We start from the raw sequence: 16,690 nt of genomic DNA, 5'->3' as shown, positions 1-16,690 counted from the left end.
TTGTACCATTCCGTATTTTTAACGTCATCGTGATTGGTGATCTATTTCCTACGCTCTCGTCGTGCCATTATGGATTCCTGTGAAGATTTTGATATGTGTGAGGACATGGACAAAATAGATTTGTGCTTGCCAACAAAGAAAGAGGATAAATCAAAACCATGCAATCATCAAGAGATTGAAGACCGTTTTCGTGAATTCAAGCAATCAACATACAAAGAAATTCACCAGCTATCTTGTGCTTTGAAGAAAGTTGGATATTCTCCTTTGTGTCCGGACGTCAAACGCCGAACAGATTTGGATTATATTCGCGAATGTTTGGATCGAATGACTGCTGACCAAGCTGTGTTTTACAGCCGAGCTGGTGAAGTATTGGTAGGGTGCTACGTCACTCCATTACGTCCGACTGAAGTTCAATGTGGCCAAGGAAATCTTAACCTTTGTCAGTATTTTGCTGCTAAATGGTGTTATAACATTGATGACAACCAGTATGTAGTGATCAACGGATGTGGGGCTGCTTATCCTGTGTCAGAGCTGTTCATTGTCAGAGTTCCAAGGTAACTACACTTATTTTAATCAGAAAATATATTGGTTTTTACAGACCTGAAGCTATGCAAAACGATAGAGAGGTTCGTGCTCAGAAGAAACGAGACAGCGACATGAGATGGTCAATACCTTCATCGGATATTTCTGGCGTTCAAAAAGTTCTACGTCCTAACAAGTGATATGATATTACCAAATTGATGAATAATTGATCTTTATGTATATGTTTTGTCTGCTTACTCCTACTTGTTAATAATGTATCAATTGTACACGAAAAATGCAACAATTTCAGTTATACAACTTTTCTATAATGCCTAAAACTTTGTTGAATAAAGAACTATACATAATGTGAAGTTGAAAGAAACAGCTATAAACATGCGCTCTTTACCACAAAGTCATCAAAAATAAAAGAACTGACAGGTCTTTGAATCAAATGGGTTTGAAACATATGCATCATCAAAAGACAGTGGTTTATAGTCTTCTAACCCATATGCATTATTTGTCGGCATAATTATAACATATTAGCCCAATAAATGATTACAGTCAGAATTTGTGTGCACTTTCGGAGATTGTTAAAGACAAAAAGGGGAATTTTTGAAGAAAGTACGAGGAACAGTAACTCAAATAGGTGCAAAATCAAATAGTTGCATTGTGATATAATAAGTTTTGTAGAACACACGAAACCTATGTTTCAACATAAATTTAGCAAAATATTTGTATTTAGAAATAACTTTCATTGAAAAAGTCATTCAATTTATGAGTTTTTTGCCATGAATACTCATTTTTGCAACTTAAAACAGCACGCAAAAAGACAAAGACCCCCGATATTCTTCCGCTATTGTAAGGGTGAGGAGAAGGGGGTCCCGTTTTTTTCCGCTGGGGGGTGTGTGTGTAAAGAGATCGTGGTCCGTAAGTATGCAACTGTAGTATGGGGATAAGAAGAAAGGAAGGGGGGTGGGTCCCCTAACAGCTGTTCCCCGCACGACACCCCCCAACCCAGCGGAAAAAAACAGGACCACCCTCCTCTTTTTACACACTCTCTCGTCACCCCAGCGGAAAAAAACAGGACCACCCTCCTCCCCACCCCAGCGGAAAAAAAACAGGAGCCCCCCAGCGGAAAAAAACGGGACAACTTTTCCGAAAAAAGAAGACCCGCTGGGGGGTTCCCGTTTTTTTCTGCTGGGGTGAGGAGGAGGGTGGCCCGGTATGCTTCCGCTTTGGTGGATGAGAGAGTGTGAAAAAAGAGGAGGGCGTCCCCCTTCCATCCTTATCCCCATACTACAGTTGCATACTTACGGACCACGATCTCTTTACACACACACCCCCCAGCGGAAAAAAACGGGACCCCCTTCTCCTCACCCTTACAATAGCGGAAGAATATCGGGGGTCTTTGTCTTTTTGCGTGCTGTTTTAAGTTGCAAAAATGAGTATTCATGGCAAAAAACTCATAAATTGAATGACTTTTTCAATGAAAGTTATTTCTAAATACAAATATTTTGCTAAATTTATGTTGAAACATAGGTTTCGTGTGTTCTACAAAACTTATTATATCACAATGCAACTATTTGATTTTGCACCTATTTGAGTTACTGTTCCTCGTACTTTCTTCAAAAATTCCCCTTTTTGTCTTTAACAATCTCCGAAAGTGCACACAAATTCTGACTGTAATCATTTATTGGGCTAATATGTTATAATTATGCCGACAAATAATGCATATGGGTTAGAAGACTATAAACCACTGTCTTTTGATGATGCATATGTTTCAAACCCATTTGATTCAAAGACCTGTCAGTTCTTTTATTTTTGATGACTTTGTGGTAAAGAGCGCATGTTTATAGCTGTTTCTTTCAACTTCACATTATGTATAGTTCTTTATTCAACAAAGTTTTAGGCATTATAGAAAAGTTGTATAACTGAAATTGTTGCATTTTTCGTGTACAATTGATACATTATTAACAAGTAGGAGTAAGCAGACAAAACATATACATAAAGATCAATTATTCATCAATTTGGTAATATCATATCACTTGTTAGGACGTAGAACTTTTTGAACGCCAGAAATATCCGATGAAGGTATTGACCATCTCATGTCGCTGTCTCGTTTCTTCTGAGCACGAACCTCTCTATCGTTTTGCATAGCTTCAGGTCTGTAAAAACCAATATATTTTCTGATTAAAATAAGTGTAGTTACCTTGGAACTCTGACAATGAACAGCTCTGACACAGGATAAGCAGCCCCACATCCGTTGATCACTACATACTGGTTGTCATCAATGTTATAACACCATTTAGCAGCAAAATACTGACAAAGGTTAAGATTTCCTTGGCCACATTGAACTTCAGTCGGACGTAATGGAGTGACGTAGCACCCTACCAATACTTCACCAGCTCGGCTGTAAAACACAGCTTGGTCAGCAGTCATTCGATCCAAACATTCGCGAATATAATCCAAATCTGTTCGGCGTTTGACGTCCGGACACAAAGGAGAATATCCAACTTTCTTCAAAGCACAAGATAGCTGGTGAATTTCTTTGTATGTTGATTGCTTGAATTCACGAAAACGGTCTTCAATCTCTTGATGATTGCATGGTTTTGATTTATCCTCTTTCTTTGTTGGCAAGCACAAATCTATTTTGTCCATGTCCTCACACATATCAAAATCTTCACAGGAATCCATAATGGCACGACGAGAGCGTAGGAAATAGATCACCAATCACGATGACGTTAAAAATACGGAATGGTACAAAATAGTCCATAAGTAGCTGTAAGAGATAGTGAGAGACACAGAGAAAATGCATAGGTCAAGAAAAGTCTTCTCATTTCTGGAAATTGTTGCCACCCTATTCAGTTCTATTCTGTACACACATATTTCTTCAAGAATATTACTCACAGTGTTGGCTGCGCACCTGAAATACATTATCAAACTATGATTGAAAAACTACACCTTAGTGTTTTTGTTGATAGAATAGAAGAATGTAGTATGCTCTGTAAATATATGTCCATGAAAAATGTAATATACCGTGACCTCCTAGTGTAAAGAAAAGTTGCATATAGATAAAAAACGGCAGCAAATATATGTGGTTATCGATAAAAATATAAAGCTTATAAGTCTGAACTTAGTCATTTGTTGATGAAATGCGTATATTTCTGAACAAAAACTAGAAATCTTTCTTGGAATGCATCCCTAGATGCAAAAATGCGCGTCCGTATCATCATTCTTATTAAAGCTACACGCCCTCTTCAAGGACAATATGATGGATTTATCATTAAATTGATGAAAACTACCATTCTTATGTAAAATAAGTCCATAAACTATTGAATCTATACGGTGTTTGTGCAAAATGTATGGCACTTTCATCAAGTATCATCACAAAACATTGAAAAGCCTATCATTTTGGAGAAAAATCTGTAGGCATACCAAAAGAATATGTAGACATACACGAAAAATTTGTGGAAATTCACGAAAATATGTAGGTATACATGAAAAATGTATGCGTATATGAAAAAACTAGAAGACATACACGAAACATTTGTAGGCACATATAAAAATGTGTGTATGCGCACGAAAAAAGTATAGACGTGTAGGCAAAGATGCGTAGACATACATGCAAAGTAGTCTGAAACGTGTGTCCACGTATGAAAATAAAGTAAAAAGGTATGTATATGGATTGAAATATAGTGATAATGTGCGCATATACATCAAAATATCGTGAAAATGTGTGTGCATACACTAAAAATAATGTAGAAAGTGTGCATATACACCTAAAACATTATGATAGTGTGTGCATATACACCAAAATATCTTGAAAACATGTGTATATACATAGAAATATTGCAAAAATCTGTGCGTATACCCCAGAATAATGTTGAAATGTATGTATATACAACTAAAATATTGTGAAAATGGGTGCATATACACCAAAGTATTGCGAAAATCTGTGCGTATACACTAAAATAATGCAAGCAATGTACGCATATACATTAAACAATTGTGAAAATGTCTGCATATGCACTGAAATATTGTGAAAATCTGTGCGTATACACTAAAATAATGCATGCAATGTACGCATATACAACTAAAATATTGTGAAAATGGGTGCATATACACTGAAATATTGTGAAAATCTGTGCGTATACACCGAAATATATCAAAAACGTGTGCATATACACCGAAATATTGTAAAAGTGCATGTATATGAATCAAAATATAGACCTGTATGTATGGCGATGCCTTTAAAATGGGTATATGTTCAGGTTAAATTACTAAAAACGTTGATATATGCATACATATGTCGTGAAATCAGACATGCTCACATGAAAAACTGACTAAAAAGCTTTGAAAATCTGATAAAAGTGTTGTTTTTTCTCAATTTTTGTAAGATTTCACACTGATTTCTGTCAAAAAATTTTTGTGCATAGATTGTGTCTCTGCAAAATTTTTGTTTTGAGATTGTGCATAGATTGTTTTTCAATATATTTTTTGTGCAAAGATTGTGCAAAGATTGTGCGTAGATTGTGCAGATTGTGTATGAAATGTGTACAAATGTTTTGTCTCTACAATATTTATTTACAATGTTAGAAAGGATAATCATTAATTAATTGTATATCTCCTGATATTTGTCCGAATGGTGATACAACACCATCAACGTAGTGTCCCTTGTCCATTCGAGGGTTAAGAGTCTTCTTCAATCTGAAGGTCCAAAGGCCATCTAATGCATTATCTCCTCTTTTGAACGTTAACATCTCGCCTTCCATGGGGGTTGCTACGCCATCTCGAATGAATGCATTCATCTTAAAAGAATACGTTTGCCAACGATCATAGAACTGATACCTACACTTTCTTTCATAGTGTCAAAGTTGATACTTCCAGTGTTGCCACTGTTCAAACACATTCCTTTTGCTTTTACTGTATAGCTGTAGTTGCCGTCCTTGTCTCTTATCTTCAATGCATAAACCTTTGGAGCCATTGCTACGGCTTCAACCAACTCATTCCCTGGTGGAATTTCGTTCGTTAAGTAGCCTAAATTATCTCCTTTGAGGTCCCCAAGAGGATCACTGTCTTTCTTCTGTTTGAAAATCACAGAGTCAGTGTCTAAAAATAATAGTTGTATTTGTGTTACATTTACTCACATACCGCAATAAATCATATTCTCTATTCCAACTCTCTCTATAGCTTCAGTGAGTCTTAACCTGGCCGCACATGTTGTGATCGCCGCGATAGCAAGATTTGTGAATGGTGATGTTTTGAGAAAGTCTTTCTTGGGTCTTCTTGAGATGAAATGCTTGTGTTCGCCATAAGGAAGCAGTCCAGTTGGTTCAAAGTTGGGATCGTTGAAAAAATTGGCCATTGCAAGTCCATCACTGTTGTAGATGAGTCTTGTCTCGACTTTCATTGGGTTTTGTGCAAATTTTCCTGAAAAAGGAATAACATTAGAAGACAATAGATTTCTACTTACCCCAGGCGGAATTGAGAAATATTTTGCACAGGCTTCGCAGTGCTTTGTTTTTTATGATCTTCAAGGGATCCAGTTTGACTCCATCCATCTCCCATATTCTTGCGATGTATGCTTTCTTTTCCTCATCCGTCATATTTTCCTTTGGCCATCCACTACTTTCGTGTTTCAATTTCAATAGAGGCTTGATGTAATCGGCAAAGAATCCACCTTTGACCCAAGCCTCTTCTGGCCAATGCCAGATTTCATGGTACTTGAGCACTTTGTACCCTTTAGAAACGGCCTTGTTCAGCTCATCTGTGCACCATACTCCAGTCAAAAATCTTTCAGAGACCTTGGTATGTGTACACTTTCCTTCAATATTCTGATTATTCGCACAAGTTCTACAAAGAACAAACATGAGCTTCTTCATTATTTTCTGAGGTAAATATCCCATGGCTGCGTCTTGTGTGGGCAGTACATCACAAAACACAATTCCTAAAATGTAAATGTTAGTAAGAATAGGAAAAATATGCATACCTTTAAGTTTTAACGGTTCATCAGTATTGGGAAAGTCCTTATCGACCACAATAGGATTTCCTCGTGGGTAAGCTGTACCTCCTGCATTGAGATATGGGTATAAACTATTGAAATCATAATAATTTAGAAGTATGTCTTCAATCGCAACTGCCATTGATCGAAATGCCTGTGTTCTTCCTCCATACAATGCTTCGCGTGGTTTGAGTCTTTGATCGTACTTGTTCTGAAGAAAACTTTATGTTTAGCCTATTTGTTTGAAAACTTACTAGCTCAAAGAATTTTTGCATCTCTCTATCTTTTTCCATCTGCTCGTATATTTCACATTCCCAAACAGAATTTAGATTGAATCCCTCATTTAGAATATCTTCTTCTCTCTTCATAGTTTCCTTATACAAAGCTTCCATTGTCTTGTCGGGCCTCATTGGACATTTCTTGTCACGATCCGGATAACACTTTGGGCACCCGTGCCATACACATCCATAAATCTGAAAAGTTATATAAAATTGATAATATTCGATACAGAGAAAAAGGTTTCCTTCACCTCACTTGTTGTGAGGGTCAGTCTTCCTTGGGGTCTGTGTGTGTGTAAATGGAATGGGTTTGTATCTAAAATGAAAATATACCTCAAAAACTTCATTTGTGGTCTCATTGAAAGCATCAGCAAAGTAAGAATGTCCATTAGCTTTGATTTTAACTTCTCCTCCACGTAATTTGTACTTCAAATGTAGTGTTGGATCTATTTTCTCAAGCCATTGGATATACTTTAACGCTAACATTGAATTATTTCCTCCTCCATAGCCGTTCTCGGGAATATATCCGACATCTCCCTTCTTGATGTATTCGTGCTTCAATACGAACATGACATAGGAAGCTATAGTACATCCATTGACAATTGGGTTCCAACCATTGAAAGTCGATTCACACATCTGTAAAACAAAAATACTAACAGGTTGAAACAATTTACTCACCTCAATGAAAGACATTAATGTTAACGTGAGAATGCGAACATCAGATTGGCAATACTTTAGCAGCTCATCATGTAACTTGAATCCATCATGGTAACACTTTTCATACCAGTCATCAAATTCTTTCTTTGTAGAAGGTGCCATGAACTGTGGGTTATAGTATTCCTTCGATGGCAACGTTTTCAATTCTTTATTGTAATTGTCCGGATGATTGTATAAGTGGGGAAAGAAACCTTTTGCCTCGCCCTCCAGGCCAAAAGCTCCAGGCATTTTGGCTAGTCCCATTTGCAAGTATTGGAAAGAATCACGAAAATGCAGCTTTCTTTTCTCATATTCAAACTCTGCCGTAATGATTGTCATTCCATTTAATAAAATTTTTGGTTCTTTTGCTTTTGTGCCTCCTTGTCTATCAAGTTCTGCTAACAGCATAACATGGTCATACCTGAAAATATCTTGGAAGTTGAAAATGTTTTATTACTGAAACATACCTTCCACCATTGTGTGCTATAACGTAAGCACCAGCTGCTCGTGGGTTATGTAGCAAGAAATCTGCAAAACTGGCTAATGGAGAATCGTGTTTGTTATTTTTGAATGGTGGAAAATTCTTGTAGCTGTAGGTCCATGGTTGGGCGCATAATTGGCATCCTTCCTCTCCTCGACAATCACTGCAGATCATTCTTACACAAATAAAGTTGGGCTTGTGCTTGGGACCTCTTTCAATATGTCCTGGAAAAAGAAAGCTTATACTTTGATTGTTTATGTTTCTTACCATTGAATTTTCCTGACTCTGACACAATACATTCCATATCATACACGATAATAGCCCATTGCTTTTGGTTTTCTCGTTTCCTCAACTTTTCCTTCTCGTCAGGGACGTGGTGAGCACAGGCATGTCCCTTCAATGCTTTCTCCCTGCATATGGAACAGAACTCGTTTGCGTTACATACGTGTGTTTCTCCAAGAATCCTCTCTGACCTATCAATTTTATTGCACTTTTCGCATCTGTAAGACATTACTAATGTTTGTCTAATTGATTAGATACCTGCTATATTTCTTGCAATGCGGTATTCCGTTTTTTGATTGTGCAGTGAGATGAGCATCAAAACACATTTTACTTCGAAAGTAAATTTTGCAAGAGTTGCAATAAACATTATCATCTTCTTGTTTGCATCCCACGGTGCCACATCTCCTGCACTTGGCTTTGCATTTTCGATAATGATAGTCGTCGTCGAAAGTAGAACATTGGAAACAAAACCTAACAAAAATAAAAATTTATTATAGCAATAATAAAATGGTAACTTACCTTGATGCGTGTTTTCCTTTGGTGTGATTCACATGCTCATAATGTCCCTCATAATAAAATAATCCTATAAATCCTTTGCCATCGGGATTGAATCGCTTTTCTTCAGTTGGGACGGCTTGATTTTTGTTTGCAGTCCACAATATTATTTGATAGTTGGAAAGATAATTTGCAAGCTCTATAAGATCTTTTCGGTCATGCTCCTCTTTGTTCACATCCATCCCTGCATCGGCCAAAAGCTGCTTGGCAAGCTTTCCTTGTGATTCACTTTTGAATTTCGGGGTTATCTGTAAAAAGCACATATTACGGACAATCAAAGAGTCTAAAAGTACCTCTGGTCTTACGAGGCTTCGATAAAATTTTTCCATTTTCTGCCTTTCGTCTCCGTTGGTCGTAGTTTCTATATCACTTTCCAGTTTTCCTAGTGCAAGTGCTTTTGGTAGACAGTGGCTCATCCCTGTGACCCTGCTGAGGCTAACACCGAAATGTTGTTTCTGTTATGAACAAATATTATAGTTTGACAAAAGTCAGTAAGCCTTACCAATAGTGCTTTTCTTATTTTTTCTATTTTCTCAGTTTTCCGTGTGGTATGTGTTCCCCTGCCTCGTAGTTGTGATTGTTTATCCTTGAAAACGTTCATAGCAACAGTAAAACTCTCATCTAAACGGAGTTCTTTATTAGATTGCATCTGCTTAGCAATTTCATTCATTATCACTCCTCCATCAGCCACTGCATACGTTTTGTGGGTTACAAAGAAACCGTCTCTATCGGTATACCCATCATGGTTCAGTCTGTAAACGTTCTTCTTATGATTTTAAATTATGATAAAACTTACTGAAGCCAATATTTGCTTGTTTTCAGATTTCCTCCTGCTTTTTTGAGCATTCTACGAATAAAAATGTCCAAGAGTTTGGCCACATGTTGATGAAGTATCTTGTTGTCTTTTACTTTATCAAGATTGATGAATTTCATTCTGACGGTGTCCGCAATCAGAAACTGGTTGTTGTGTCTTCGAAAATGTGGTTCATTTGAAGTTATAACATTTTCTGTAAAGAACTCTTCTTCCTCGGGTGTTGGAAAGGTCTCGCTTCTTTCAAAGTCTCGTAATTTCATTTTTCGCCGTGGTCCTCTGCCATCTGAAATAAATAATTAAAATTCTTTATGTTTTCATTATCACTCACGTCTTTTTGTCGAAACTATTCTGGCTGGCTTAGATTGTCTTCTCTTTTCTTCTAAAAATCCTCCTTGATTCTGAACTGAACTAGTTGATGGCTGATATTTTCTCTTCATGTCCGTTCTCGTGTGGTCCTCGGTCACTTCTTCTCCAAGAAATATACTTTCTGGTTTTTTCTTTTTCGTCTTTGGTTCAAGACTAGTTGGTGGAGGGGCTCCTCCTGTTGAATTGTGAGCGTTCAGCGTTTTGCGTTTCATAACTGAAAAAAGAAAGGATGAAAAAGGATGAATAAACGGACGAGAGAAAAGGAAAAGAAATGAGAGCTCAAAAATAGGTCACCATTTACCATGCGGTAAAAAGATGAAAATGAGCCACAGATTATGAATATCTCAAATCACCCTCTGCAAAAGTCAGCTGTTACTTTCTGATTGATGACGCCATCTCTAACTACTATTTTGTTTTCTTCGTCTCTCGTTTTCATACTCTCTCGTTCTATGGTTTTAACCGTCACGCAAAATGTCATTCGTGATTTATTACGCCATAGTGGTAGGTGACCTGTTTCTGAGTTCTGTCTTTTCTATAATTGTTTTCCAGATTTTCTAATGCCTTCAAAATTATCCGGCAAACGTGGAAAACGATGCAATTGCATGGACCCTCTTCGGGACGTTCGATCAAAGTATACAAGTCAATGCAAGATATTTTGTACTTTTCGTGAAATAAGATATCGTGGTGGTTTGGGGATACGATGTGAACTCCTTCAGGATTTGGAAGCTATACGATTCATAATTGATGACCAATTGGGAGAAGATGAAGCAATTTTCCACTTTAGAGACGGTCGAATTCTTGAATACAGTGATGTGATTGCTAAATGTCCAAGTGAAGTTCCCTCGATTCAAGACGGTGTTAATTTGCTTGAATTTTACAACAACAAGCTCAAGAAGAATATTACTGATGAACAATTTGTTCTGATGGATAAGCAAGGGAGATACCATCCTATTTCTGAGCTGTTTATTGCCAAAGTTCCGTAAGTAACTATCGATATATTTGTCAACACTTTTTCAAATCTTTCAGAACACCGTGCTCCTCCTGTCAAAACCTGCCACAGTCTCCATCAACCAACTCTCCAAAATTGAATGAAGATACCCAGAAAGTCTAAATAATAATATTCTATGTTCATCTCCAATGTCTATATATTTTTTTTTGGATGTAAATTATTTTAAAACGGTAAAATGTTGAGAATTAATGAAAAACAATAAAATTTTGTTGAAATCGCTAGCATCTGAATGTGGCTCTTAAACGCCAAAGCATTGCGTTCTTCATAAAAATCACAAATTGCTCAAAACAGAAATTATTCAAACACTACACATTACACTTTCACACTCGAGGCTGACAACCCTTGCCTGGTTGTGTGAGGAGGGGTCTCCCAATTCTTAATAGCTCTGAGAGACTGGAAAAATTGAAAATTGGACGTTTGAGTTTTTTCATTGAGTAATAATGATGATAAGAACGTATTATAAGACTCTTCCCCTGTAAAGATAGTCTCAATCTTCGAATACTATCAGCGCGCCTTTTCCCGTCATAGCGAACATGTCAGCTGATGACCTTTAGGCCTTGGCCAAAGTTGAAACTATCTAGAATCTACTAAAAACAGATGTTTGTTCTTACTGTTTGAGCCTTATATTTCATGGTGGACTTCATACAGCTTTATGAGGTTTGGTCATGTTTCAATCCTGGATCTACTATAATGGTAAATGCTTTGTCACACAACATAATATCTCGTGGTAAAATTATCACCACCAAGAGTGTGGTTCAAATGCGGTTAATTCGCCCTTATGACTCCATAGGTCGGACCAGCAGGCGCACCTTCGGCGCATTTTTGAGTTTTGTGAGTGGTTTTACTCTAGTTAGACTTTGACCCCATAAGAATCTGCTAAAATCTGGAGGCGAGTCACAAATGTCTCGTGGTAAAATTATCACCACTTAGAAAGCAAGCCTCGTGGTGTGATTTTGACCATATGGCCCCATCTTTGCCGTGTTTTTGAGCTCCTATTCTGTGCCTGGGGAACTGTGAGAATCTGCTGAGTCTAAAATTTAATGGTTAGTGACTGGTCTCCAAACAACTCACAATATAATGTCTCGTGGTAAAATTATCACCACTAAAGAGGGTGGTTCAAATGCGGTCATTTTCCCCATATAGTCTCATAGGTCAGGTCCGCTGGAGCACATTCTACACATTTTCGTGTTCTTTTTGCTCATGCTCTGGCCAGGCCTCTGGCCAGACTGCGAACTCGAGCCAGACGCCTATGTCGTCATTCACTAAATCTCATGGTAAATTTGTCACCATGGTGGAAAATTTCCCCCACCAATCTACTGTCATCGCCTCAAACCACGCCAAGAAAAACAGTATATCTGTAGGTTCCTTGTGTTTCCTTGTTGTTGTTTTTGTGTTTGGTCCAAATGACTGTGTTCAGACTTTTCGTTGTTCTAAACGGATCCATATATTCTACTGGCAGTCACACTGGTTCGTTGTGCCTCTCACGGAGGGACGTCGTCTCTCTCCCCCTTTCTTTTATTTTTCAAACTGCGCGAAAAACACGGGGCTTTTTCCCTCTCTCTCTATTGAATATAGAGACTCTTACACACATATCCACATTCACATACACTCGATTTTCCACGTCATTGGGTTTAGCTGAAAAGATGGGCGGCTCCTCACTTTTCCGCTCAAGCCAAAAGCATTTTCCATCTTTCATCTTCTTCTTCGTCGACTAAATTTCCTTTTGACTTACGACTCTACCAATGTTCTTCTCGTTTAAGATGCTCGTGCAATATACATACATCAATTGTCCTTTTCTCGGTTTTATCCCATTTGCATTGTAGTATTATTGCCCTCTTTTTCTCTTCATTTCCGGGTAGATCAGCACCGGATTAATGTACACAACGACGACGACGGCTCTATCCTTTCAAATGGTCGCCCTTGTTGTCGTCGACGTTGACGATGATCATGATACACTGATGATGAAGGCATTTACAGCGTCATAATGGCTTTCAAATCTGAGTCTCGATATATTACAGAGCGGAAAACGAAGTGAATCGATTGGCTCTTCCAGTTCCAGTGAGATTCACTGGATGAGTTCTCACCGGATGTAGAAATCAGAAAAGCTTTTAGCGCGTTAAATTCGAATAAATGGAATGCTTTAGAAATGATTAATAGTTAGGTTTTCGATTCTGTTATGAACTTCTGTTCTGGAATACTTCACTTTATTTTTCTGAGAATAGAGTTCTTGAACTGAATTCTTCTGCAGGTGTAGTTATCTCGGACACCCAATTTGTTCCTTCTCAAGATCAACTGAAAATTGAATGAACATACATCATCTCGTTTTCTTTTCTTTTTCACTCCCGCCTCATTCAGACGGATTATGCGTGTGAGCGTTTTCTCCCAACACTCGTCGTGCTCCTCTTCCTGCTTTTGCCTAACACCAGTAGCAGCATCGGGGGCACACATTTATTCACGAGCATCAAATCGAAATGAGATATTTTTGCCTTAAGCGAATTTCTAGTGAACTAGTTTTCTTTTAGTTTCATGGAATTCAGTTTCGTCGATGCTGTGTATCTTTCCAACTCAATTTTCATTTTGAGAAGATTACTGTAGTTTCAAGAGAATCTCATTTTTTCTTTGGAATCTCTTCTGAACTTTGTTTCATCTATAGTCGCAGGATGTATAGTTCAGAGTTCTATTATATAATCTGATCAGAAAATCATCAACTCCAGAGAGAAACAACTGTTCATTAAACAATTCGTTTCAATGAAAACAAGAGACAGTGAGTCACGTGGCACTTGGGGCTCCACGTTTTAGTTGTGATTTCTGTGGCTCTATTTAATTGGTCCTGATCCATAGCAAACAGCTGAGAACGCTCTCTCACTAGCAAGAATGTCAAATAAACTTCTGAAGTTCACAATGTTGCTTTACAATTTGTTTCTATTTTCAATTTTCACGCCAACAGCTGGGAGAGAAATCTAAAAAGTGGTCATGATGAGATAGAGATCAAAACGAACATTTTTAACACATGCCCTGCTTTCATTTCATCACATTCAAACATACAACAAGGCTGCTCTCCACTCTTGCATCTCTTCTCCAGGCGCTTCCTTCTTCTTCTTCTTCTTCTTCTTGTGCCCTCCATCCTGCTTCTTCTCATTCTTTTTGCTGCATCTTCTTCTCGTTGCTCCTCCACTCTCGCCCTCCGAAGGCTCACTTCGTTCTCCATTTTCTCAAACTCGCCTTCTTTTTCTATCTCCATCTCTTTTTCTCTCATCTCGAGACTACTGCTTCCGCCGCCATGCTTCTTTATAATGTGCATAGGCATGTGTGTATGTATGCGCGAGCTGCTTCTGCTACTGCTACTGGCTCTCAATCTTTCTCTCTTTCACTGTTTCTCTATCTTCCTTTTTATGCTCTCCTTCTGAATGTGAGAGCCGAGATTTAAGTCAGTCAGTCAACGTCGTCCTCGTTTCCCCAGCTATTTTCTCTTCTATTTTCTTCACTTTTTTCCTACCAATCTTAAATAAAAAAACAGGATGAAGTCTTATAAAGAGAACACACTTTTTGCTAGGTCTAGCTTGCAACGTCAAACGTCAAGAGACAGAAAGACTCTGAACGAGACGCGGAAATCCGACACTCTGTTATGTAATTCGAACCATCCTAATTTGAAACAGTCAGCAGTCAGTAGAGGTAGAGAAGAATCTAATCAATTGATATTACTCTTCCATCAAATTATTTTCTTTTTGGTTTGGAAAGTTAGTTGAAAATGTAATATTTTCCTATTCTTAAAATGATATAACTTTTCAAATACACATCTTTGAAAAAACCTTCATCTTCCTTTTCTCCCGAAAATAACCTCAAAAGTCTACAACTGAGAATCCTGGAATGAATAAATCAAATCAATGCCTTATTCATTCCTTTCAATTAAACACTCGATTCAGCATTAATCGTCATCATATTTTCTTTGAATAAACTCTTCCCTTTTTGGATATTCCGGCTCTTTTCCCGTAAGAATTATTTGCAAAAAGAAATAGATCTCTTGATTCCTTCATGTTTCCCGTTGTCCATCATCGGTACCTTTTCTATTTCTGTTATTTCTTTTCTCGCCCCAAACCAATTGCTGTTTCCCACTCAATTTCCGCTCCACATCCACTACCACCAACCATCATCATCATTTATTTTTTCTCTCTTTCTCTCATTCTTTTTGATCCCATTCCAATCATCAACATCATCAACATCTAGCTGCCCAATCTATCTCTTCTTCATTTTCTCTCTAATTTTTTGACCACTCTGAATTCATGATTAGTTTCTCCCTTAAAAGTGTTAGGCTTAGTTTGCTTTAAGGTGTTCTTCGGGTTTTCTTGTTTATTTTCATTGCTTCTTCTTCTTCTTCTTCGAGTAGTATCTCACATCCACAAAAGCAGCTTTAGGCTCTCAATGAAATTGAATTTGAACTCAGTGGCCCGCGCTCTTGGCTCCCGCTGACAGAATGGCCGAACCCCAGTATTCGGTAGAAAACCTTTTAGAGAGTCTCGGGCGTTGATTAATGAGCTTGCTCGTTTTCTCATTAAGTCGAGGGTTTCTGAAAGCAGGGAAAGAAGAAAAAATGGGAAAAAAGTGGGAGCGAGAGTGCGTGCTTCGTGTAATTGAATTCGAAATATTTGAAAAGGTTGTGCTCTCCAGAATATCCAAGTAGAAATACACCACTTCTTCTGGGGGCGCCCTCTATTCCCGGGTCCCTTTCTCCGGTAGGCATAGGCGGTGGCGCATTTTTGATGCAATTATCCGCATTGCCTTCTTCTTCTTAGTCGTTGCCGTCGTCGTCTTCTTCATCGCCATTTTTTTGACATTTGCGTGCCATTGTACGAATACATGAGGAGCCCAATAGGCGACGACAACAAGTGAATACACAGCATTTTGATGAATTGGCTCCCTAATTGTTTTTTTTTCGTTCGCTCTCGTATTATTCTCTCTTTTTCGAAGAAAGAAAGAAGCAAAAAGACCCCGGCAAAAAAGAAGAATATTATATTTGAAAGATGACGGTCTCTTTTCTTGTTGAAAAAATAGAGAAGGAGTGAAGAAGAAGCAACAGGAAATGCTGTGCTCACTCAGAGTTTTTTTTTGACAATTCTCTTCTTCTTCTTCTTCTTTTTTTTCTAACTGATCCACACCCGATTCTCTTCGAGATCCTAGTTGTTGATCAAAGATTTCGTAACTTTTGGTAGAAACATCAAAATGGAAAAAGTTCATCGTTTTATTTCAGAAAACATACAGAAACATACAGCTGATATTGTTTCTTCGTCTAATTCTCCGTTGTCTCGCTCTCTTCTTTTCCTTCTTCTGTCCCGTTCTCTTCTAGTTGCCAAATATGTTACTCTAGCGTTCTAGACCTCCTAATTAGAGTTCAATTAGACGATCCTCCAACAAAGGTTTCTGATTTTTTTTCTCAAAACCAAGCCAATCGTCACTTCTATCCTTTCAGGACATCACATGATTTTCTATCTTTTTTTTCGCTTTAAATAGTCACCTTCCCGTATCCGTTTAACCTCTCTCTTTATCTATCTCTCAGTGGCTTCATTGGGTGAAGTCTTCTTCTCCTTTTCTCTTTTTCTTCTTCTTCTGCTCCGGGGGCAAGTTGCGTGTGACGCATCCTCTCCTCCTGCTTTCCACTTTTGCGCAGCTCTCACTTGGGCGGTGGCGCTCC

The 16,690-nt window shown here is 38.0% G+C and overlaps 3 protein-coding genes across 3 annotated transcripts; 2 read left to right on the top strand and 1 right to left on the bottom strand.

Annotated features, from left to right (window-relative positions):
• Positions 1–69: 69 nt before the first annotated feature.
• On the top strand, positions 70–722 carry GCK72_018168 (uncharacterized protein; the record flags this gene model as incomplete). Its single annotated transcript, XM_053732429.1, has 2 exons — positions 70–554; positions 599–722. 2 exons carry the CDS (start codon positions 70–72, stop codon positions 720–722), a joined length of 609 nt encoding a protein of 202 aa, XP_053581342.1.
• A 1,841-nt stretch (positions 723–2,563) lies between these two features.
• Positions 2,564–3,216, bottom strand: GCK72_018167 (uncharacterized protein; the record flags this gene model as incomplete). Its single annotated transcript, XM_053732428.1, has 2 exons — positions 2,564–2,687; positions 2,732–3,216. The coding sequence occupies 2 exons, from the start codon at positions 3,214–3,216 to the stop codon at positions 2,564–2,566; spliced, it is 609 nt and encodes a 202-aa protein (XP_053581341.1).
• Positions 3,217–10,444: 7,228 nt separating this feature from the next.
• GCK72_018166 (uncharacterized protein) lies at positions 10,445–11,106 on the top strand (the record flags this gene model as incomplete). The annotated part of the gene is made up of 3 exons (XM_053732427.1): positions 10,445–10,496; positions 10,545–10,974; positions 11,022–11,106. The coding sequence occupies 3 exons, from the start codon at positions 10,445–10,447 to the stop codon at positions 11,104–11,106; spliced, it is 567 nt and encodes a 188-aa protein (XP_053581340.1).
• Positions 11,107–16,690: the final 5,584 nt, after the last annotated feature.

Source organism: Caenorhabditis remanei, chromosome V, assembly GCF_010183535.1.
Source record: "Caenorhabditis remanei strain PX506 chromosome V, whole genome shotgun sequence".
In the NCBI taxonomy this organism is placed as follows: domain Eukaryota; kingdom Metazoa; phylum Nematoda; class Chromadorea; order Rhabditida; family Rhabditidae; genus Caenorhabditis; species Caenorhabditis remanei.
This window is presented reverse-complemented; position numbering and strand designations above follow the sequence as displayed.